The 24,837-nt window shown below is 40.2% G+C and overlaps 1 protein-coding gene across 2 annotated transcripts; it reads right to left on the reverse strand.

Annotated features, from left to right (window-relative positions):
* Positions 1–1,168: 1,168 nt before the first annotated feature.
* On the reverse strand, positions 1,169–24,837 carry ERGIC2 (ERGIC and golgi 2). Of its 2 annotated transcripts, none has more exons than XM_058804663.1 (14): positions 24,800–24,837; positions 19,735–19,880; positions 16,886–16,994; positions 15,359–15,405; positions 14,274–14,344; positions 13,667–13,707; positions 12,860–12,961; positions 11,313–11,408; positions 10,512–10,567; positions 9,512–9,610; positions 8,308–8,405; positions 4,800–4,962; positions 3,862–3,941; positions 1,169–3,100 (listed from the first exon to the last, which is right to left on the reverse strand). In XM_058804663.1, exons 2-14 carry the CDS (start codon positions 19,838–19,840, stop codon positions 3,035–3,037), a joined length of 1,134 nt encoding a protein of 377 aa, XP_058660646.1. In that variant the 5' UTR covers positions 19,841–19,880; positions 24,800–24,837; the 3' UTR covers positions 1,169–3,034. The 2 variants fall into 2 exon arrangements, with proteins under 2 accessions (XP_058660646.1, XP_058660644.1); XM_058804661.1 differs by lacking the exon at positions 24,800–24,837 and adding an exon at positions 22,007–22,188 and having other exon boundaries at positions 1,170–3,100.

The following is a 24,837-nucleotide window of genomic DNA, read 5'->3' on the forward strand; positions in this document are numbered from 1 at the left end:
CACAGCTGCAGGTTTGATCACAGCCTGTCTCTGCCCTGCCAGTTTGCTTTTGCTGCCCTGTCCACAGAGCAGGTACCTGCCCCAACAGCCTCCCTGCACACTGAAATCTCACCCCACCTTCTGCTGTACCATACCAGCAACCCCTTACTGAGGGACCCCTGCAGTGCCAGGGATGGCTACAGTCTTGCCTTTTCCTTTCTATTTTGTGAAAGGCACCCAGGAAGTACCATCACAACTCAGAGATTTTATAGTAACTTGTCAATGCTGCGTGGTGCTGGCTGGCAGGTGACATGGCCAAAGATGGCCTGTTCTGTTAAAAACCCAGATTGGTGCTTGCCCTTGAGCCATAAAACCATCACTGGAGCAGGATCTGTTCCCACCCCTCCCCAGCCCTTGGGTCTGGCACCAGCTTCCCACAACACTGGGGTGCACTCAGGAGATACCTCCACCCAGGCACAGCACCCCAGGTCTGAGGCAGGCACGGTGACAGGGCTCTGCTAACACAGCCTCTCCCTGGGGGAGCAGGGCAGCAGCAGGACACAGCCCAAACCACCCTGCCTGGGAGTGGGGAATGGTTGTTGGCCAGACAGACCCTGGTGTGCAAATGGTGTGCTGGGAACACACCTGATAAAGGTTAAAACTGTCTTCCCCTGGGCTCTCTCTCCTCACCAGCCTGTAAGAGCAAAGGATAAAAATACATCATTTTGACCATCTTTCCTAACCCCAAAAAAAGTATTTTCATCTATTATCTCCCTTTCAGAAAATACACATCACATTAACTTCTGGGCTTCTGTTTCCCTTGGGACACCCATTCCTCCCATTTTTTCATCCTACACTCACTTTTGTGTAATGCAAATAAATGTTACCCAAAAGAAGCCCCTGCAATAAACTACTGTTTTCTCCAGGACTTCTCTGCACTGACAACACATGGTAGCAGGGTCAGCAGTGCTGCTCCAACTACCAAACTCACTGTGGAGAGAAAGCAAAGAGCACAGGGTCAAACTGATCCTGCACTCACTTTGCAGTGCAGCACCTCACATCCGATCATAAATTTTCTTCCATTAGCAACCAGCCCTCACACAAACTTTTTTTAGATAAAACAACATGAATATGCCACACAAGGATTTAAGACACATGAAGCTGCTTGGCTCTTTTATGTGAGAATAGAAAACATTTAAAATTCTGCTACAGAAAGTCAACTGAGATCAGTTTCTCCCACCAGTACAGTGTGTTCCAGGCAGATAAGAAACAAGTGTTAGGAAAAGCCTAAATCAGAAACAGTCTCAGCAGAAGTAGGAAAGGAACCTCAGAAGGAAATCCCAAAGAGAAATGGGAACCAAAGAGTTTCTTAAGCTGCTGGAGTTTGATTAATCAATGTTAAAAAAACAAAGCACAAAAGAGAAAACTTCAAACCTAGCTGTCATCCCCAAGGACCCAGCTTCCTTGAACTTTTTTCTCAATAGCCAAATTCAACACGTCTTTCCTTATTTCTCCACATTTTATTTACTATTTCATTTCTTTTTAGGAAGCCCTTCACTTTGCATAGCAAATCAGCTGTGTTATTAACACTATGCTCATCAACAAAGTCCAAGTGTCCTAGAAAGTACATTAATGAAAGTCAGTCAAATCTGACAATTCCACAGAGATTTTTATTTTTCTGTAATTAGTCCTCTTAATTAAAATATTAATTCCATGGTGAGTAAGGCCAGGATCAGCATCATCTTCTAACATATTATTAAATCAGTTTTACTGAGAAGGAATCATATTAATAATTTTTTACACTGGCAGAGTAACTGTTAAACCACAGGTGTACACCAGTAGTTCAGCAGTAACATGATGTTCCATTTCTCAAAGCACCATTTGCATTAATAACATTCTTTCTCAGTAGCCTATTTACAATACAATATTGCTCTCTTCATTAAATTTACAAAAACCTTAATGAATAGCAAGGATCAGTTCTGCCGATCCTGTCTCATCACCTGTCTGCAGCAATATGATTCAGGTTCCCTGAAGTCACACCACACTGTGCCTGGCCTAGCAGACCTCCCAGGCAGCCTGAACTGGCAGCTTCCTGCCCCCTTCTCCCTTCCCCTCTCCATTCCCAGGATGTGGATGCTCCCATGGCTCCCACATGAGCAGCACAGCTACAACAAGGATTCCATCAGAGCAGTTTCTTTACCAAGAAAGAGGCATACAAAGATTTCCTGACTTTTTACTAGGGGTCTTGCCTTCTAGCAAGACCACAGTCAAATGCCTTACTTAAAGAGCTTCTTATTCCAGTTCCAAAAGCTGTCCAGGCTGGAGCACATTCTTGAAGTCCTTGGGTGCTTCTGCACCAATGCCAGCTGTGACACTCTCACTGCTGGCACTGTGGCTGTGTGGAAGCACAGAGGAACTCCTCTGCTCCATGTCTCTTCCACTAAGGAATGGTGGGGCTGCACAAAGGCAGTGGTTGTGACCAACATCACAGCCTGGGCTCCACCTTACTTAATCTCTTGTTCCCATCTTCGCAAGGATTTTCTAGGATCACTCCCCAGCTGTATGAAAGACATCTTAGCCCTCAGCCCCAGCATTATAAAAAAACAAGAAAAGCCAATCCCCCATTTGCACACTTAAGAGGAACTCCAGCTCTGTTACTGTCCCTCTGTGGCTGCTGCCAGCCCTTCCACACATCCCACTTGTACTCTTTTCTCCTTGGGGCCTGCAGCCTTCCCAGGGATCACTAAGATGCTTCAGTGGTCACGGGCAGCCACCACAAAGATGTTCAGCTTGACCATGAATACTGTGCTGGCAGCAACACTCCTTTCCTCTCCAGAAGATCATCCACCTCAGTGGTCTCACAGTTTCCTATGTCTCCATGTGCACTCAAAGACAAAAAATTACACAAATTGTTTTGTTGGAGTTTTTTTTTTTTTTTTTTTGTAAAGGCTCCAATTTTTGCTGCCCATCAGCACTGTCTCATGATATTGCACAATGTTTTCTTTATTATAAAAAAGTCTGTATCAGGCAGGAAGAAAAAAATTTTCTCAGGAGGCTAATGTGTGTTATTGTCTGTAATTAGAGGTAAGTGGTTGCTTGTGTGGCCATCAGGAAGGGGAACCTGGTGAAAGAAAAACAAGGTGTTATTAATGGCTTGACCAGAAACAGAATCTCCCTCCTCAAAAGCACACATTTCTTTATCCTTGCACATTTCCTGGATGCCTTTTACCCAGCCTCTCACAGAAATATTATACAAATTTGGTTGCCTTCTTTCCTCCCCACTCACATAACCTTGCCAGCTGGCAAACCTCAACCAAATTTGAGAGAAAGGCAGAGGTCTCAAAGGTATCTGCAGGCTTAAATGGGAAAAATAAAAGTAATGTAAAATCACGTAGTTGCTAGAGAAGCAACTCTCTTATTGCCTAAAGAAGGGAAAGGTGAAGGCTCAGCTCTTTCATACTGCTTGGCAGTAACCTGCAGAGCAGTAAGGGGCAGCACTGAACCCCTCCAGCACACAGTGCCCCTTCTTCCATGTGCATGCTGAGCAAAAGGAGATGTGAAACCAAAACCTGGACAGGGAAACTGACCTGAGCTGGGAAACATGTAATTTTTGGAGCAATATGAAAATAAAAAGAATATAGTAAGGACAGTGAAGGGAATGATTCAGCTGCATTAATTCAGTTTGTTAGAGAAATCTACTTCCTTTCTTTTTAAAGTTTTCCACCTATTTTTAAAAGCTGTTGAATCTTTGCTAATATGCATGTCAAGGGGAGGGTCTATTGCAAATATCTTAAATTCTACCAGGACCAAATCCCAGAGCTGTCCTTATCATCCATCCTCAGCTGTATCACTTAGAGAAACACTTAGAGAAGTTCTCCTTACCGATGTGGATTTGTAAGAGCCCAGTCTGAAACGGCAAAAAATAATTTCTGCTACAAATCTTCCAAAGCCATGTAAAATTCCTGCAATATCAAACAAGATTTAAACAAACAAGTAGTAAAAATCTATTATTTATGGAAGCATTGCAACAAAGCTATGTACCATACTTAGACAGGACACAGTGCAGTAAATCCATACATGAAACACTGAGAAATTAACAGGAATAATGGATATATCAAGGCCAGGGCAGGAGAGAATTCTAACATTCTGAAATGCATCAAGAAAGCAAAGCTATCAAGTAAATGTAATTCTCTCTGCCAGCTCTCATGGGTGAAAATACATTGTGTGGGACAGAAAATCTACTTGGAAAAGCAGCTCTTGGTTTGAAGCCTCTTTACTGAGCTCTCTTCCAATGAGAGCCAAGGAAAGAAATAACTCATAATCCAGAGTCCCTATTATGTCTTGAACAGTAAGTGAATTGTGCCTTTTCAACTTAGTTTTCTTTCTTTGAAGAAGCAAATCCAGCACTACACTGACAAGCAAAATCTTCCTAATTCCTTCAGATGGAAATTTCATCTCAACTTTTGTCACTGATTTAATCACTGGATCCCAACAGGGATAGGAAATACACAGAGCATCAGTATGTGCATGTGTAAACACATATACATAGATATCTATATATCTACAGATATAGCCTTGCTTTTCCAGAAGTAAATTAACTTTGCTGTAGTTACCAAAAAGGAAACAACAGGCCCTCAGAACACCAGAAATGCCATACTGGGACATCAGAACTGAGTAGCATTTATGGCACATTTCAGTGCACACAAGTGAGCACTTTGTCTAAAACCTATTAATAGGACTCCCTATAACTCATCCATAGCAATCATCATGATTAAAAAAAAAAAAAGATAGAACTTAAGAAGGAAGGCACTGATAATCACCTGTAGTTGAAAAAATTCCACCAATAATGCCACAGAGCCTCACTAAGAACTGCCAAAAAGGCATGTGTTCTTCTGTCACCGTCACCATAAGTGAACTGATGTCATATTTCATGAATATTCCTGACACCCCATGGCTGCCAGCTGCATGGTTAATTACTCTTTCCTGAAAGAAAAGACAGAAACACTTGTTAGTTACACTATTAGTCACAAAAAAAAATCAGCGTTACAAATGGGATGACAGTGAGTTATTTAATCAATGAACAGAAGACTGGGGAGTATCAAGGCCACTTTTATCAGTACCTTCTAAAAGTCCAACACCATGAACTGAAAATTTACTTTCCTGGTCCCTGGTCTGCTGTGCTGCATATCAATATTCACTATTGTGCTCTGGTACTATTCTCTCAAGACTTGCTCACGTGGTCCTCTAAACAGGATTTTTATAACTGGATTGGTGTTGGTACCTATGAGGATAATGGCACAGTCTTGGCCTAGCCTGTGAACTCAGGGGAGTGCACTGGTGTAATATTTGCCACAGCTCTTCCTACTTTATCAGCCACTGAGAATCACTTAACTCAGTGTGGGACCTTAATGAGATTGACTTTGTTCAACAGCCATAGCAATGGCAGAGTCCCCAGAGGATTTATATAAATCATAGAATACCAGGTTGGAAGGCACCTTGAGGAACACTTGGTCCAACCTTTCTGGGCAAAAGCCTCTTTTCAAACTTTTTGTCAGTTACATCATATCAGACAACAGTCACACAGCAAGAAATACATCACAATAAATAAACACCCCAAACTCACTATGACTACCCAGCACCTCAGTCCTAATCTGAGAAATTTCTAGTTTCTTTTCATTTGCCAAATTCTCAAACCAAAAGACACCAAGGACGAGAGTGTGGCTGCTTTGTTAAAAGGTTTCAGGACAGAACACAAAAACACAAGCTTCTTTGAAAAGTCTGATGTCATTTTGTTGTTAATGAAAGGTGCTGATAAATGCACTGCCAGGTAAGTCTGGCTGAAAATACATAAGGACAGCAGGAAAGAACATAATGGATTGAAGACAAACTCAGCCATGCCTAAGCAAGTAAGAACCAAAAAGACAAGATAAACAGGACTGAACAGAAAAACAGTATATCACAGCTCCATTTCTCTGTATATGTAACAGTTTCTGCTCAAAAAACACACAGAATATGGTACAAAATAAAAAGCAGAATACCACTTTGGAAAATGCAGGTTAAGCAACTTCTTCAGTTAGCTAACACTGTCAAAAACCATACTGCTTTTTATGCTACCACACCAAAATTAAAAGGATGCTGAAATAATGGATCAGTAATGATAACAGGTCCCAAAAACCTTGCAATGGTTAAATAAAACAAACCAGTAGGAAATGCTTTCCTTATTTCAAACCATGACAATTGTCAGCACTTGGAGATGGATGATCAGTCATACTAAAAAGGAAGAGAAGACTAAAGGTAATTAAACAGAACTTTGCCACTGGCAAAGTACAAAACTGTAGTTTTGTTTGTTTTTCCTCTGTTATTTCCCTAAGCCTTACTGGTCTTTTGGGGTCAAATGGTGGAAGAAGAACATGAAGTTAAATAGAACACACAAAACTCCACCCTTAAAAGAAACAGAACTCTTTTTCTGCAAACCATTTTGATCCGCTTCCAGCTTCTACTGCTGCAGAAGATTTAACTTCTAAAAGTCTTGCTAAAATCTGCTAAAAATTACTAACCTTGCATCAGATAGCTCAGTGAAGCCTTGCTAGAATTAAATCTTTTTAACATAAATAACTACAGTATTTCAATCATCAAGAATAGTGGAGAAGATTCAGCCCACACCTCTCAAACTCTGCTTCCCCATGTGCCCATGTGGCAATTAAACCTCACTGCATTTCAGTTTGAACCATGGCTGTCTGACCACCTTTCTCCACGTCTGCACATGTGCTTCTCTTTCAAAATAAGTGCACAAAGGTATTCAGTGAATTGTTGTTCTTAGGAACCTTTCTCACCTCATCTAATAGAAGTATTTGGTTCCCTAAGAGTAAACACAAATAAGCTCTGGAAGCCACAGGGTGGCCTACTGAGGCAGCAAGAGCAAACAAGTACATTATGGACACTTCATCTCCATTATTTACAGGATCTTCTCCAAAGTAATGTGTAGTTTTAGCAATTTTTATAAAAACACACCTCCACTAAAAACTGAAGAGCTAACTTAGACTGCACAGTTAATTGAAAGAACCACTGTTACATAGGAAGAGAAAAAAACTGAATACAAGATGAAAAAGAAGGAACAATAAGACAAGCTGTTGACTGGCTTACAGAAGTCTAAGGGATGCCTTAGTTGTTGAAGATTGTGCAGAGAAAACACAAAGCAGATTGCTAAACCAGCAGGAGGTGGGAGTACACAGCATGATGAAATTCCTCTTCATTCTCTCCTTAGCCAGCTTTCATGAGCTCTGGAGCAAACCTTTCCCTTCAGTGGCCTGCATATCTGAAGCTGAACATCAAGACATTGCCTCTATCCTACTTCCCCTACCTCAGTATTTTTCAGAAGCACAGCATGGAATTTCAAGGAAATAAAAAATTATTCTCTCTTAGAGAACATCACAGGCTGTAATACAGTGAATTTTCATCCTACTAATACCCACATTTTCTTACAACCCAAGGCTCTCTTCTCACCTCTCACTTTATCTGCCATTTTTAATTAAACTTTTCACAAAGATTTCTTTCTTTGGCTTTTGAATAAAAGATGAAAACAGAGTTCAGTATCTGAAAAGAAGACATCTAGCCAGTACACACAAGGATTTTTTCCCTATTCACAGCAGTCTTTAAATTAGTACTTTATGATATATACTATGCTGCATTAACTGCCCTTGTTATGGATTCAGAATTAAAAGCCTCTCAAAACCCACAAGTGGAAGCTCTCTGGTCTTGAGAGTAATTAAATTTGGTGGTTCAACAAAGGTTAAACAAGACAGCTGGGACACTTACTGTGTGATCAGTTCTTCATACAAACTACCTGTTTCTGTTTCTTACACTCCACAACCAAGTTCAGGATATTCAAGTGAGCAGCAGGTTTGTTTGCTTCCCACACAGATAAAAAGCTAAAGGTGAATTAAATATTTGTGAAGCTACACACTAGGTTACAGATCTAAAATTTGGAGGATTTCACCACCACCACCATTCCAGTGAAGTGGAAATTACTGTCTATCATTAATTCTAATATCAGACTCCAGATCTATAAATGCAAAACATTAACAGAAGAAGTTTGCATGTGTCACCAAGCATATATATATATATTTACCATCACTGCTGTATGATAAATTTAGTGTACTAGAATATTCTACAAAGATAAATTTAGTGTACTAGAATATTCTACAAAGAGTCTCTTCATGCTAGAGTACTTTTCAAAACCATGGTACTATTTTCACATTTGAACTTTTGTTATGAACAATCACTTTTAGACTTTTTATCTCTATGGTTTTTTTTCTTTTTTCTACTTACCCTTTCTGTCACTGAAAATTGATGAGTTTCTGCTGAAATTTTGTATGTGTGGAGTTTGGTTGGCACAACTGTGATAAAATATTGGAACATCTGATTGTCTAGAAGAAAAAAAAATCTTAGACTGTTGAATCAGGAACAGAGTCAAAGGCCATCTGAGATATTCACAAATAAATCAAAGAAATAATAAATCAGCAAAGTCATCTGCACTAGAGACATTCTTCAAGGAATGCCAGCACTGCCAAAACTGCTTCAGCACCATCTGCACAAAGTTAGTTTCCATGGCAAAGACATATATCCCATTTATACTCAGAAATTTACATTTTTCCACGTAATGAAAAGACTCACTAAGGTCAGGCCACTTAAAGCTTCAAATGAAACACACAGGTCGTGTTTGCCAGGGCTCTAGAACAAGTTTCACAGTATCACATGTTTTGTGATGTATACAAATCTCAAAGTGGTCTGATAGATTCTGGCCCTTCTAAACTGGTTACACATTTTCTCTCCATTACACTTACAGAGAATTCTTCTAGAGCCATCATCAGCATGCTCATGTGCAATTCCCTAAGGGAACAAACACCAATAGACTGAAGCAATTTATTTCAACCCCACTAAACCATTGTGGCTGTAAGAGCCAAGGAACTGACTGGCTCAGAGACAACAGTGGCTGTAGAAGGTTCTGGGCTTCACCCTCACAGGGAATGCCAGTGCTGGGATGAGGCAGGTTACTACTCTCCTTCATTTATACATGAGGAAACAAAGTGCTACACAAACCCATCCTGTTTCATCACAAAACACACTTTGGAAGGGACAAACCAAATACAGGAATGGAATCCAAGACTCTGGTGCTATTTTTTAAACCAAATCAGGCTTATTTTTTCCCCATCATGACAACAATCAGATCTATGATTCTCCACTGTAACATACTGCTGCAATATGATCAGACATAGTGTAACTTCAACATAACAAACCTGGAAAAACCCAGAAATCACCTCCAAGGAAACAGCACAGAACAGCAGTTCAGGTATTAGAAAGAAATGACATTTAAGATGTCATGTAGGTAACTGAACAGGGCATTGCTCACTACCAAATTTAGCCTGACACACTGCTGGGCAATCACAACATTTATGAGAAATGATAATACTTTAAATGTAACTATTGGGAAACTCAACAAAACAAAATGTTTTTTTAAACACACAGCACTTACGATCTGATGCAATTTTTTCTGTTCCATCCAAGGGATTAATAATTCCTGGAATAAGCTCTCCAAATGACAAATGATCTATTCTATGGGAGAAGTTATAGGCTGAAAGACAATATAGAGAAATGAAGCATTTTTAAAGTAAGAGATTCTGTACTTAGAGAAAAAGATGCACCCTTTTCCAACACTGAAATATTCTAATTAATGCATTTACCAAAAAACACTGTACACATCATTAGATATACCCACACTTCAAAGAAAACTCAAATCCAAAATATTTTTTAAAAATGGTGGAGCTGAACAGAGTTATAATTTTATAACAGAGAATTTCTAGTTGGACAAATACTTCTATGATTCTACAGTTCATGTTCTTGTAAGCAACTGCATTAAAAAGATGAAAGTTTAGCAAATCAAATGTACAGAGGAAGTATTAGGCAGCTGCCAAGTCACTACACTGCCTATTTGGCAGGTACTTAATATGTATAAAATTATTAAAGTTGTGTTAACATAAATTCATGGGCAGACATTTGGAGGCTTAACCAACTGTAACTGGTTTAATCAAGTTAACTTTTCACAATAAGTCACCTTTGCTTCACATTAAGTAAGGCAGCAACACACATTTAATATCTAGACTCATAATCCAAAAATTAAGTTTTTAAGGAAGAAGGTTAGAAATTTTTAACCTTTTAAAAAGGTCTTTGAGGAAAGAGGTAGTTTGGACTAAAATACAGGAATTTCATATGGTATCTATGCTACACCAAAGTACATCTGAGATTCCAGTGTTATCATTACTATAGAAGCAACCTAAAGATAATCTTAATAATGTCAAATGTATGAAAGTGAATTGTTATGGAGTCCCATCATTGCAAAGAATATTCTTCACTTTGTTTTTGCAATGCAATTGCAGAGCCAGAACATCTTTAAAACAGCAACCTAACAGGAACTAGGAGACAGCAGTCTGACTGAAATGAATCATGCTGGTATGGAGATGACAGAAGGAACTTACACTCATGGCTTACAAGGGCTGCCAAGTGTGCATGGCCTCGGGGGTGTGGTATTGCCCTGAAGAAAGCAAAAAATGGTTTATCAATCCACAGAGGACTATGTAAAAAAATTACCTTTCCTCCTCTATTTGAATAAATACTTTATAAAATATGTACATATCCTCACACGTATAACATATATATGCTTAAATATATTTTACATACATATATATATGTGTATGTTTTAAAGACTGATATCTATTGTGTATATCTATATAAAACCTAAATATGGTATTTTTATTAGTATCCATTACAGACAGACTGAGCAGTAAGGTCAGGAATCCTGGACTCACAAAAACCCTCTTACACAAAACTATTGTCTTGCATTTTTAGAAATATCAAGAACTCATCAAGTCACTACACTTCTGTGAAGAGTCACCAAGTCCTATGATATGAAAAGCTGCAGAACTGCTTAAATGATTAAGAAAAGTTTGACCACATTTGTTCTATGAGTAAGCAAGTTAACTGCACTCTGTATCTGCTCTCTGAGGAAGCATTTCAAGAGTTTCCACCTTATAAAACACTGAATTCATAATGACTACATCACATGTAACAATGCACTGCATGGTTTTAGCAATTTATGAAGAAAATTAACAGTGCAAGAATAGGTATTACATAGGAAAAAATACCAAGCATGAGTACAGGAAGGTCAATCAAACCCAGTTAACTGAAGCACAAAAGCACACACACATATACAGACATGCACTATATAGAATGTAGAAGTTAAGGGATTTTTTTAATTTCAGGAATTGGACAGAACATACTTGCCCACAGTTATGTGAAAGTTCCCTGCCACTTTATTGACATAGAGATGACCATGAATTCTGCATGCATCTGGAGACTGTAATGAATTATCTTCCCTGTTTAAATAAAAACAACATAGAAAGTACTTGAGAATATCCACTGTCTTGCAGAAATAGCAGCAGTACAGTTAGATCTCTTTTTCCTAGCATAAAGACACAGCATTATCATCTACCTGTCCTTATTGCATTCTCCTGGAATTACAGCAGAGATGGTGGAAGGGAGGGAAACTAGTAAAGGTCAATTGATGAAACCAATCAGCTTTCATTCATACTTGTATTCAGAGATCTGGCCTACAAGGCTGACTTATGATATCTGAACATGCCAACAGAGAACATTAGACCATCCCAGGGATTTATATTTTCCCACTTCCTTTCACCAAAAATGGCTCCTTGGGAAAATTTTAATGCTACAATGAACAGAACTAAGTACATTTTGGTCACATGAACAGCACTGTAGCAAGAAGAGCTTTCAGCTTTATTCTTTACAAAAGCTTCCACTCCTTACTCATGTTGTGATGTTCACAACACCAAATCTGTTTCCAAATCTGCTCTTTAGAGGGAGATGAAAACCAACTGTTTTTACACACATCTCAAGCATAAATACCATTTCAAATACTGCACTAACAAGCAACACAGAGGCACAGAATGATTTAATTAATCTGAAGACATCAAGCAAATGAAAAAAAAAAGATTTTTTGAGCCATCTTCAGGCTTGCCTTAGGAAGGAGGAACACATTTGATCCTCAGAAGGGAGATTACAACACAGGAAGTGTGTGTGGCAGCTTTGGTGTTTGCTTTGTTTTATTCAGTATCTTTTTGTTTAGTGCTGTTTCTAAGCAGAGAGAATTTCAGCTTTCATGTAGAAAGTGTTTTTCCCTTGAGGGGAAAAAGAAAATCACATAGCATCTAGATTCAGCAGACTAAACATTCTGTGCACTAATCTCTTAACATTTCTGAGTGGCTAGAATTAAGTGTAAACAGCAAGCTTTCTCCACACAATCTTTAAAGTGTCATCTTAGACACAGGAATTAATTAACAAAACACATGTGCATTCAAAGGCTGATTCTTTTAAAATTACGAAGCATTATGACACAGGTAACAGCAGCACTACTTTTAAAAGCTGTGGACAGAAAGGTAGGTTTTAAAAAAGACTCTTGTTTAGTATTGCTGTGGCATTACTAATTCCCATTCCCAAACAGAAGAAGGAGGCATCAAACCACATGGAATAAAAAGGTGTGTGCATATATTTAGTCATGTCTCTGTATGTATGTGTAAGCACACACACAAAACCTGGAAGCCTTCTCCAGTTTGGAAACCCCAGAGGTTTTCACAACAACAGCTCTCCAAAGCAAGTATCAAGTACACTATTGTAAAATTCATTAAAAAACAGCAAGATCTTTTCTTACAATAGGAGGTAGGGTGGAATCATAACCACAATAAAATGTTATGTCTAATTCACAGAGTTGGAGGAAAGAGCAATAATTTCACAAAATCCCAGTTTTTCTTACCGTGGTGGCAGTGCTGTAGAAGCACTTTTAAATGCACTTTTGAATATCACATCTTGAAGAGAGTGTTCTTCCTGCAGCCTACTCTGAATTAGTTGCAGCATCCTAAAGATTAGAGACAAGTGTAAAAGCATGCAACAGTAAAACAAAGTCTAGCTTCATAATTCATCATTGGCTTCAATTGCAGGCTGCAAGTCAGGAAGTTAGCAAAGTTGACTACAGTAATAAAACATTACATTAAACTTTGGGAATAATAAGTTATACAGAATTTAAAGCTCAGGTGTTAACAACAGTGTGTTACCAAAATAGTAAAACTAGCCAGACCCCCAAAAAAGCTTCAGTACTATTACAAGATTATCACTATAGTGGGCACACACACCAAGATATTAAAATGGTAAATACTGTGTCAATTATTAAAGGAAATAATTGATTTGTTTTTGCAAGAATGTGCCGATTTGTTACAATGGCTCAGCTCTGACATTAAGATAAATTTTACCCATTTGTATCCGTGACTTTAACTTGTGCTATCAAGCATTCATTTGGAAACAGAAGCTGAGCAAGTCCATTCATCTTGGCTTGCAACTACAGGACCCCATTGAAGTCCTAAGGCAATTTTCTTTTTCCATAACAGAGATCTTAAATGATGAGGAAAGCAAAGTAACTTAGTATCTTTCTGCAGGTTTGCATTCTTAAATTACAAGCAGGAGGTATCAGACTCAAGACACAGTTGTGTCATGTACCTCTGGTGTACTTCAAAGTCACTTCCAGTACAAATAATACAAACCATAAACATGCCTCTCAGTGCTTTACCTTTGCAACTCTTTTTGTTGTGGGGTGAGCTCAAATGGTACCTGAAACAAAAATAACACATCTATTAAAACACACAGAATGCATCCCTTCCATGAAACCCAGAAGAGAATTAGGGTGTGGGTATAGAGCTATAATCAACTTCACACAGGTACCACAGAAGAGTTTATGAAAGGACTTTGCAGCTTAAATAATACATTTTGTACTCAAGTATAAAAGGTTCTGTCCCTTCCTACCCAGAACTGCAAAGGAGCAATCTTTGAAAGACAAGGCTCCAGGTGCAGATTGCATATTTCTAGGCTCATGCCACATGAAGCACTACAGACAAGCCACCAGGCCTGCTATGCTTCCTCAACCTTACAGGATCACCAGTAACAGCTGTTCACCAAGTTCAAACCCAAATATTGGTTAACACAACTGTATTCAGTAAATTCAACTGCAGTTGATGCTCAAATGTACCCAGAAGCTATGGCAAACAGAGATCAACTACAGAATGTTCCTCTAAGAGGTTGGTGGAGAAAAAAAAAAACACAAGCAAGCAAACCAGCCCAGTAGTGCTTTGCACCAAGAGGAATTCAATTTTTAAATAAAAAGGTCAGAATCAACTTACTGGTTCATAGATTAACCCATCTGCAGAGGCAACCATTGTTTCTGCTAAATCCAGAACATCAGCCCCCACATCTATTTTAAACAGGGAGAAATATTAAGTCACACAGATGATCAAGGACAAGGAAAAAAAATTCAAGTAGAAATGATGTTTCACAGTGATAAACTTTAGCATATGTTATTGTTCCTTCAACCTATTTAACCTTCAGCTTCAGCTGATGGACATTGACCAAAAACTCTTCAGATCTGCAGTATTTTCTCACTGATTTAACACCTACAGAGAAGTTGTATGTACCACACATACAAGCTTTCTAGGATCTGCTATGCATAAATATTCTCTCCTGTTTTACAAGCACTGAACAGAGTGCTTGTAAGCGCTTGTCTGGAATTTGACTAGTCAAATCAGAGGATAAAAGTTTATTTGCAAAAAACAACAAAAAAAACCCACTGACATACAATTAACGCTAATTTCACTAATTACAATTAATGCAAGGTTTAAGCTAGGCGACAAAAGTGTGTCCTGAAAATTTGCTTGCATTCCTGGTAGAAGTAGTATTCTCTCTTCCCTCAGTCCAGGACAAGCAAGACTGAACACAATTAAAGTTCATTACCTAAATGATGTCAAAATAATACTGACTGTTGCCTTTAATAAGGAAGGCATCTCTCTTATGCTCACAAGCAGGATTAAATTACATGATGGTTTCAGCGCTGTTAAACAGCAGACCAGATTAATATATCCCAAGTTCATAAACAAATAGAAATTGTTATAAATTCCTCTAGCTGATTTGTGTCTCACAATGAGCTTTTAGAATATTTCAGCTAGTGAGAGACTGAACAACAGATCCTGTTCCTGCTAACTGACAAAGCAAGGGTTCTGCAAGATAAGAATGAGATGGCACAGATGTTCTTCTTTACATTTCTCACATTTCTTCAATGAGTCATATGGCATCAAGATCACTAGATGCCATTAAGATCAGAAGAAATGACACTGGTAAAATATTCTGAACAATATCCAACTATATTGTGATCAAGTGTGCTCTCTGAAGAGGCTTTAAAGTGTTTAAAAACTTTCATTGATGGAATACTTACATTGACACCTCATGGCAACTGTAATATCAATATTGATCCTTAATTTACTGGAAAGAAAAAAAAGGCAAAAAAACATTAAGTAACACTGAGTACAAGTATCAAGAGAAAAATCTCAGACCACTTGCAGAAATACAGTAAAGTACCAAAATCTATACTATATATTATATATATTATTATATATAATAAATATAAAGCTGTTTAAAATTTGGGTGAAGCAACATGGATTTTGAGAGCACCTTAAAGCACTTGTGACTTGAGAGATAACCTCCATCACACCACAAATCTGATTGTGTGGCATTCTCCAATATTCTGGGCATTTCCTATTGGTTTTCATGTTAGTTTCACAAAAGTCATTTAAACTATAAGGAATAAACTCCCTCACTATAGTCACAGGGTTCTGTTCTCAGAGAGCTTCCTCTGTGACTTAGCTGACCTCAAGCAAATCACATAAGCAAGGGATTCAACACTGGCTCAACTTGGGTCAGACAGGGTCAGTAGAGAGGAGAAAAGCAGTTAAAATTATATTAATCTCCATTGGTTCAAACTGAAGAACCACAGGCTGAGTGATTAACCCACAATCAAACTGGGGAATCTGTAGTAGGACATACTCCAAATCTCGTAACAGTTTCTGAACTACCCTTCCTGTGTGATAGCTTCACTTGGGATATAGCTACTTCAGCAAAGGCCTAAATGTGAAATCCCAGCTGTCTGAATGGATTTACTATCATTTGAGGTTTTGATGCAGCTCCTTCAAATTTTTCCTTTTTTGTTTTTCATTACTTATTTCTGATGTGCAAGACACGCAATAATAGATGTATCTTTAGCCTGTTACCACAGCAACTACCCAAACGGCTCTTAAGGTTATTTCAGTTCCGTTTCAGACAGTTCAGTCTGTGGGTGCCATTGTCAAGCCACGACACTGACACATAACATTTAAAGGTGTTCAGGGCACAAAATCTGCATTAACTTCACAGGGATTCCTGGGTGCCTGACCAGCTCTGGAAGAAAGGCAAACAAGTCCTGACAGGCACATGAAACCAAGAGCAAACACATCTTTCAGGAGAGCTTTATCAGGAGACAAAATTAGTAGCAACCTTTAGATAATGCTGTCAAAGTTCTGAGTGCTTCAGGCTCACCTACAGCAGCACAAAGTACAAAGGACATGTACCAACCACATGAACTGGAGAAAGCTTCCAGCCACAGGGGTGGGTTTACCTACCTGATGAGGAGTTATATCTCACAGTGTTCTCTGAATTGTTACCTAGTCATTCCTAAGAGAGCTCCTTCAATAACAAACCTATACTATTTTGACTTCTTCATTGCAGTAATCTCAATTTATCTTATCCATAGATTACATAGTAGAAAAAGCCCCAAAACAATCAACACATGAAAAATCAAATCCCTGCATTATTTAATTTGCAATTTCAATTATGAATTGTTTTCAAGTCACATGAACATTTTAGATCTATTCTTTCCTGAAATGCAGGCAACTAACATTTTAAAAAGAATTCTAACAAATAACGTTACCTAGTAAAATCCTTGTCTACTTCATATTCATATTTCATCCATGTGTCCCGGTACACCATGAACTCCATTATAGTCAGGAAAGCTATTGTTGTAAATGCTATCAGAGACACTGGTCAGAAGAAAAGGAGTAGAAATTCAGACTGTGAGAAATATTATTCAGAAACATAAGCAGAACAAAATTTTAACAATTCCAGAATTTGAGCATTACCAGTACAACACTGGTACCTTTGATTTAAAAACCCAAAACCTGCTCTTAGAAAGTTGTTTCCATAATGATAGTATTTGCTTTCAGACAGGAGTGGAAAAGAGTAAGAGATCCTACCTTTGCATCAAGAAAGAACTTTTTAAGTGCAGTCAAATACTGGAATGATTAGGAGGCTATGACATCCCTGTATAGAAAATCTAAGAACAGACTAGATCATCCTCCACATATAAAGCACACACAAATCACTGTCAGGGATAGTCTAGGAAAACTCAATCCCAGCTTCCAACATGAAAGAAGAAGGTAGTGCATCGTGAAATTCCTTCAAGCCTCCACTTGTCTACAAGTTAAGTTTTTATAACAATTTTTTATATCAAGTTTTAGACTCAATAAGCTAGCAGACAACAGAAATAAGACACATTATATTATATATTTGTGTATAGCTGCATAGTCATGACTCCCACCCCAACATTTCAAACAAGTCTCTCTCTGGCAACAAACAACAGGCAGCTATCCATTCCACCAATAAGTGAAGGACTTGGAATTATTTTTAGGATAAAACTAATTGGTGTATTTTAGTGGTACATGTAATTCACTTATCTCCAAGGCAGCCTACTCATCACATTTGCAAAGCTGTACAGTGCAAGGGGAAGATCACCCTGCTGCACAGTTGGAAACACAGTAATAGATGCACAGAAGCACCTGCTATGCCCCTTTTATTAAATTGTGGCTTTTATAAGCTTGAAAACACTTCAGCTATGGAGCATAGTAGCAATCTGTACAGCTTATTGGCACTGTAGGTTTTTTCATTTACGTTCTGTGGAATATCTCTATGGAATCCATGAAGGGCAACCTGAGAAAACACAAGCTCACTGTTGACAGGCTTCAACTCCCTACACGGTGGTCCCCAAGGCAGGGGTGGGACCAGAGAATAAAGGCACTGTCCTTGGGGACCAGGACAGAAGCTATTGGCTGCTGTATGGATCAGCAACGTTTCCAGCTCCAGCTTTCAGCTGGCACTATGTAACAACCACACACATGAAACCCTTCAGGTCCACTGCACTAATCAGTTAATTACTCTGGCTCTCAATTTCTTTCTGGATCCAGTAGGTCAGGCTCACCCTGGCTGTGCAACAATAGGACAGCTGGAGCCATACCAGCTATCCAGAGCCACATGAACACAGTGAGAGCCACAGCTGCTTTCTGGATCATTCTGAGCAAATGTATGTGTACATCTGAACAGGAAAAGAAAGTCTTGTAGAATTTTCTTTCCTGAAGGATCTCCCAGCCCCAGAGCTGGAGTCGCAGCCTGTTTGAGAGACCAGTGCTTCTTCTGCAATGGGTTTGAAGGGCACGAAAGTCTGAGAGGAGAGTCTTGGTATGTTTTAGATCCCTATCACATCAGAAAGTTAGCCTGACACTTCAATCCTGAATCAAACAGGAATACTATATTCAGATTTCACAATGGCACAGAAAAAGACAATCCATATTGTCATTTATAAGGTTACTGGGATAAAACCAAAGAATGTTAAAGTAACTTCTGGTGTTGAGAACTCCTTAAGGCACCATTCAGCAAAGCAAAGGTCTCATGAAGGATGGTGCTGTACTACAAAAAAGTATTCTTTAAGCATTTGGTGGTTTTATGCAAATTACAACATAGAAACAATACACTTGTTTCCTCAGGAAGTGGGACGAACATTAACAAAGAATTATTTAAATACTTCTTAGAGATTATTTAATATACAATAATCCTTTAATTATTAACAGTGCACTTGAGGAAACAGCAAAGTAATATAGAACCTTGTGATATTTCCTATTACACTATAAGAGGCATAACAACTTCAAAGGCTTATCTGTAGGTTGCAATTGCTTCCTCAACTTTTTATTCAACTGAGTTTCAGACATAATCACACACAAGAGAGATTTCTGTTCTCCACTTCTAAGTGCTGGCAGTTTCCTATCTGCAAATAATTCCAACAGTCCAAGAGATGAAGTCACTATTTTCAAATCAGGGTACTCAGCTCAACCTAAAGGCAAAATTTTATGATCAGATACATAAAGAAAGGTCCTTTTTACAGCTCCAGCTTTTTCAGAGAAGCTCAAGTAACTAACAGGGAAAGTACAAGCACATGTCCTGGATTAAAGTGTTTTGTTCTCCAAAGGGCTTTCCTTACTCTTAAAATCTTAGTACACCTTCAAGAGAAAAACTTTAGAAAACTACTCTTCATCCTGATGCTCAACTTATCTGTCTCTGGAGAATATTTTTCTACTTCTGCAAAAGCATAGTATTGAATCCCATCATCATTTCGGGTCATGCTCACTCAGTCTCACCCAGAAACCTGATACCAAGAAGGTGAGACAACAAATGAGAAAGTTTTATTACAGCCTTGGCACAGTGCACATCCAGTTGCAACTGGTTAGAAGTTTTTATTTCTAACTTTTACATTGGGTTCAGTCTCACCAGCTTTATACAAAAATCTCCCTTCAGCAGCTTGCATTAGATATTATGTCTTTACTTGAAGGGATGAGCTCAGTCAGTCCACCAAAGCACTCAAGGAACCAATTTTGGCTAGTTTCAAGGGAACACAGATGCCTGTCTTCCTCATGCTGAAGTTTCTATCAGTATCAGCATCTCAGCAAGGCCTACCTGTGCCTCCACTGGCTGAAGTCTCCACATAGCTTTCAGGAACCTTTGGAAAGGCATCCAATTCTTTCATCAAACTCAAGGTCTTCTTCCGATTCAGTCGCCTCATCTTCAGCACACTCCTCCACCTCCTCCTTCATATATTCCCTCTAAGGTGAGAATAAATTGTGATTAAAAGACTCAAGCAAGATTGCTCAAACTGACTGGCTTTAACATAAAGCAATAATAAGGCCATTCAAACCCCAGAAATATGTTTTCAAGAAATACATGCTAGACAACTGGATAGTCACTCTTACTTCAAGAAAACTGTTAAGATTGTCCTGAACACTGCTGCTTACAGTCCAGCCACATCCAGCACATTCACCATTTAATTATTACTAATTTCTTTCTCAATTAAGTTCTTATTGGTAGTGAATATATCACATTTTAAATTTAAAACAAAAAAATTCAAACTCAGTCCTGAAACAAATTTGCTAAACAGACCTGAGAGTGCACACAAGTCACTGACTTAGGAAGGAACATCTAAATAGGCTGCATAAACTTCAGAGGATGTCAGACTGCTCTGGGCTCCTACATTCAGCCAATGTGGGCACAAATTATATCTTAAAGGAAAAAAAAAAAAAAAGGTGCATTTCACATTTTTACAGGTGTAGAATATTATGATCATAAAATGATCATTTTTCTCCTCTATAAAAATACTTCCCAAAGCAAGTCATGGATCAAATCCTAACTCCATCCTTCAGAATAGTGTCTGTACATATGATCTCTGCTTGGAGTCACATTAAGCAGCAAGATGCTGAGAAAAGCAGCTTGCCCTGGAAATGCTGTCTAAAACCATTTCCAAATCATGCAGATATGCTCACAGCCTGGCCCTTGCCAATACACTGCAAGTTTTAACAAGTTGACACTGTTGTTTTCCTTCTGGGGAACTGCTGAACTTCACCCTGAATTTCTGAAGCTATGAAAACCATCATGCCACCATTTACTGTATTCTGAGAATATGTCATTTTATTGTTCCTTATTTAAACACTATAAGGTGGGCAAGCTAACCTATAGTGCCAACACATGAGACAGCTCTCATCATCATTTTGTAGAAAAATCTCTGAACTCATCTACCCTGTTTCAAGAGAACATCAAGTCTCTGGCACGTCCTAGTGAAATTACTCAAGATCTATTCTCTGCTCTGCCCCTTCCTGGTGCTGAGCAGGCTTTGTACCATGTCATAACAAAGCAATAGGCTCTACTGGAAATGAAAGTTCACACAAGAAAAGTCATCTATGCCTCCAACTTTCTCATTACACAAATTGACTTCAGACAGTCTCTGCAATTGGTTGGGCTGCAGAGATCAACAAAATGGTACCATGTGCATTGCACAGGATCCAAAGAAACCCCAGTTGGAGTGGGCAGAGAAGATAAGTGCTGGAACAGGCTTTTAGCTATACAGCATTAAAAAAATAATCAGGAAGCACAGATAAGGCAAAGCAGCTGCTTGGACACAACTGAAGTCATAACATTACTTAGCACAAAGGAAACACCAGTGGGGCTTGCCTGTTATCCTACAGATATAGCAAGGAAGCCAACACAGCACCATTTCATCTTCTGCGTATCTTCCCTGCTATCGCATGTGTATGAGCACACCGCAAAGAGGCACAAGATAAACACAGGGAATTTGAGAGCACTTTACTAAAAAACTTTCTAAATCACCCTGCATCAGTAAGTATGTGGATTTTTGTAATCCAGCTAGAAATATACAATCTGTTCACTGGTTTCAATCCCACACAGACTCACTTTCAGCTACAAACCCAGATGGAGACCTGATGCCTTCCCCCAGCCCATCTCCACACATGTACTACAGACACACCAAAATATGGAGTCCATCGCTATGAAAGTAAGGTATTATGAACCAAAGAGCCAATTGCCTTAAGAAATATCATTAGTATTATTATTCACGATAAATAAGGGACGAAGCACAGCACAAATGCCACTCAAGACCAGAGGCCCGCTCGAAGGCAACTCCGTCCCAGCCGAGGGGCTCGGGCAGTTTTCCCTTCCCCAGACAACTTGGCAGCGAAGCCGCCCCGGCGCGTCCCGACACCCGCGGAGCGGACCCACGCCTGAACCCCTGCCGGGGGCTCGGGCCCGGCTCCCCACGCCGAAGGAGGCCCCGGCCGCCAGCTCGGAGCCCGCACACCTGTGCGGGCCGCGGGCGCTCCCCGCCGCCGCCACGCACCGGGCACCGCGGGACGGGACAGGCCGCGCCCCCGCCCTCCCCTACCTCTCGCTTCTGCCGCCGCTGCCCAGCGCCGCGGGCGAGGCCACACGGGGGAGACGAGCCGCAACGCGCTGCCCGGCGCCCGCCCCGCTGAGCATGGCACCGCCGGCCGGGGCGGGCTCGCTCCGCCGCCGACGCCCGGCGGGAGCCGCGGGCCGACGGGAGCGGCGGAGCGCCCCGCCCGCCCCTGCGCGCATGCTCGCAGCCCCCCGGGCATGCGCCGGCCGGGCTGGGACGGGCGGGAGCAGCCGCGCGTGGACACGGCGGGGGCCGGAGCCCGCGGGCTGAGCCGCCCGAGCCGCAGGGAGTGCGGGCCGCGCCGCTCGCAGGGACCCCGCACAGCCTCGCAGCCGGTCCCGCAGGCGCGTGGGCTCCCGGGCATGGCAGCGCCACCCCGGGGAATCTGTGACCGTGCGAGGTACTCAGTGATCTTCTAAAGCGATGGATGACAAGTGCCAGCCGAAGCAAACTGATTAAGGGCTGTCACGCGGCTTGCAGTGTTAATACTGATTTGGCCACTATGGATATAGAAGCAGGCAGTGTTTGACAAGAGGCAGCATCTTGGATTAAGAAGAAAAAGGCTTTAAGACAGTGGCCTGTAACAGTGAGGGAGGAAAGAATTTAAGCTCACAAGCCAGTCTTGAGACTTGAAGTGAAAAAATTAAGAGGGCTCGCATATATCCAAAATCTCAGTCCTTTTCCCTGTGCTAGTGGAATTGACTAACAGGCACTGCCTTTCCACAAGCTTTATGCCTTAGTAACTGCAGCATTAGTTTATCTCCAGATTTTTCCTTACAATCCTAGCAAGTCACATCATGCTACTGCCACCCTGCCCACAAGTAGCTGACGCAACCTAGACTCAGTTAGAAAGGGAGCTCTCCCAATATCTTCCAGGGAGTAATAAGATCTTAGATGATATCAAAATGATTTTTTAAAATTCCTCAATATAAGGTTTTAAAGAAAAATAAATTAAGAAAAATAAATTATACCAGATCTTCATAGATGTGAAAAAAAAAAGACTGAAGACTCCAGTGTTTTTGATAATGAGGCAAGCAAATAAATCCCATACCCTAGAAACACAAATAGTGGTGAATTCTGCAGCAGTAATTCAGAATTTCTCTTTTTAATGATTTAGAGGAAAAAGTAGATCAATGACAAAGGAGTTTCAATAGCATGCCAAAGTATACACAATTTGAATTAAACAACTCTTTAGGTATCTACAGAATTTGAGAATAAAAAGAGCATGAAATAAGAAAGGAGTATGAACAGATTTAGAGTATTCTTTACTTTTTAGGGATAGGCAGGAAGGAAGGAAACAAAATGCAGCAACATGTGAGTGTTCTCACTGAATTGTGATCAGTCTATTTCCATCATTTTAGGAACCATAATAACAACTGGATCAGACAGTCAAAAAGAAAACAAAAAGGAGGGGGGAAGTAGGATATTACAAGAGATAAATAACTAGGCTAAAAATATGCTTATTGTACATTTGTTCCCTCATCTCAGAAAGAGCAAGCAGCTTTAGGCACATAAAGCTCTTACTCTGACATGCCTAGGTCCTAGGGTATAATTCAGCAGCCAGGGATTTTTCTGGCTAAGCCCTGTTTTCTCTTGAAATGCTCTTGGCACTGAGGCTTGGAAGGAGAAACTGATAGATCTGGTTGTTAGCTGTGCAGCAGACATGCCCAACAGATGTTCTCACAGGCAATCTCATCTGCTCACAGAGAAACATGGGCTCAGCCTTAGTGCTCAACATCACTCTGAGATGCCTCTTACGGAGAAGTGGCACAGGACAAAACTGCTTGCAGCTTTGCACCACTATAGTCTTATTCGTAACTACAGATGTCCCCATGAGATTTTATGGGGGAAAACACTGGGAAAAAATGCAGAATTTAGGAAAATCAGAGAAAATTTATGTAGTGTCCATTACACTAACACTATGTATTTGCACTGTGCTAAAGAAAGACAACAGTAATTGCACTGCACCCATCAAGTACCAGACTACTCCAGTTCAAACTGTGCTCCTTTCCTCACACCCGTGTGTTTTCTGCTCTCCTGATCACACCTAAGTCGTGGCAGCCTATAAGTGTTGCCAAATAACCTCAGGGAGCCTGACAAGGAGGAAGAAATTCAGCTGCCAAGAGCAAACCACGCAGGTGAGCCAACAGGCTGCCCCTCAGCTGCTGCTTTACACATTTGATTCGGTTCAGTATTTAACAAGATCCCAAAGCACCCACAGACTTAAATGTGGCCACCTATGTAAAAATACAACTGTCTTCCCAAAAACCCCAGCACTTCTTAACCTGGTGATTTATGAAGTCCTTGATGTGTGCAGAGAGAGGAAACCACATGTCATGCCCGCATGGTTTAGCAAACCACAAATTACCTAGGACAGAAAAAAAACTTCGCAGGAGTATGGGCTACGAAGAACATTGATATCAAAAACACTAACAAAGAGGACGGTAGTAGACCAAACAAGAGAAACAAATGTAAACATTCACAGATATCGCCCACCTGCGCTTCAACACACTTCAGCATTAGTTAAAAAGCTGGAAACCACGTGCAGGATATACAAACTAAAATCAAAACCTGAATAAAGCATGTCGAGACTACACACAAGCCCCCATCGTTTACTGCTGCTACAGTTGCCTGCACAGGTGGTTCACGATAGCTGAAAAAGCGTTTTGTTAGCGCGAAAGGGCGAGGGAAAGGCTGGATAGCACGAGTGGGATCGGCCGGGAGCGCCTGCAGGGCGTGAGGCGAGGCAGCGATGCAGAGAGAGAGCAGCCGCTTTACCGGAACGTGGAGGCATCGAGGTGGCATTTGGGAAGGAG

The sequence above is a fragment of the Ammospiza caudacuta genome, chromosome 5 (assembly GCF_027887145.1).
Source record: "Ammospiza caudacuta isolate bAmmCau1 chromosome 5, bAmmCau1.pri, whole genome shotgun sequence".
Taxonomy (NCBI): Eukaryota; Metazoa; Chordata; class Aves; order Passeriformes; family Passerellidae; genus Ammospiza; species Ammospiza caudacuta.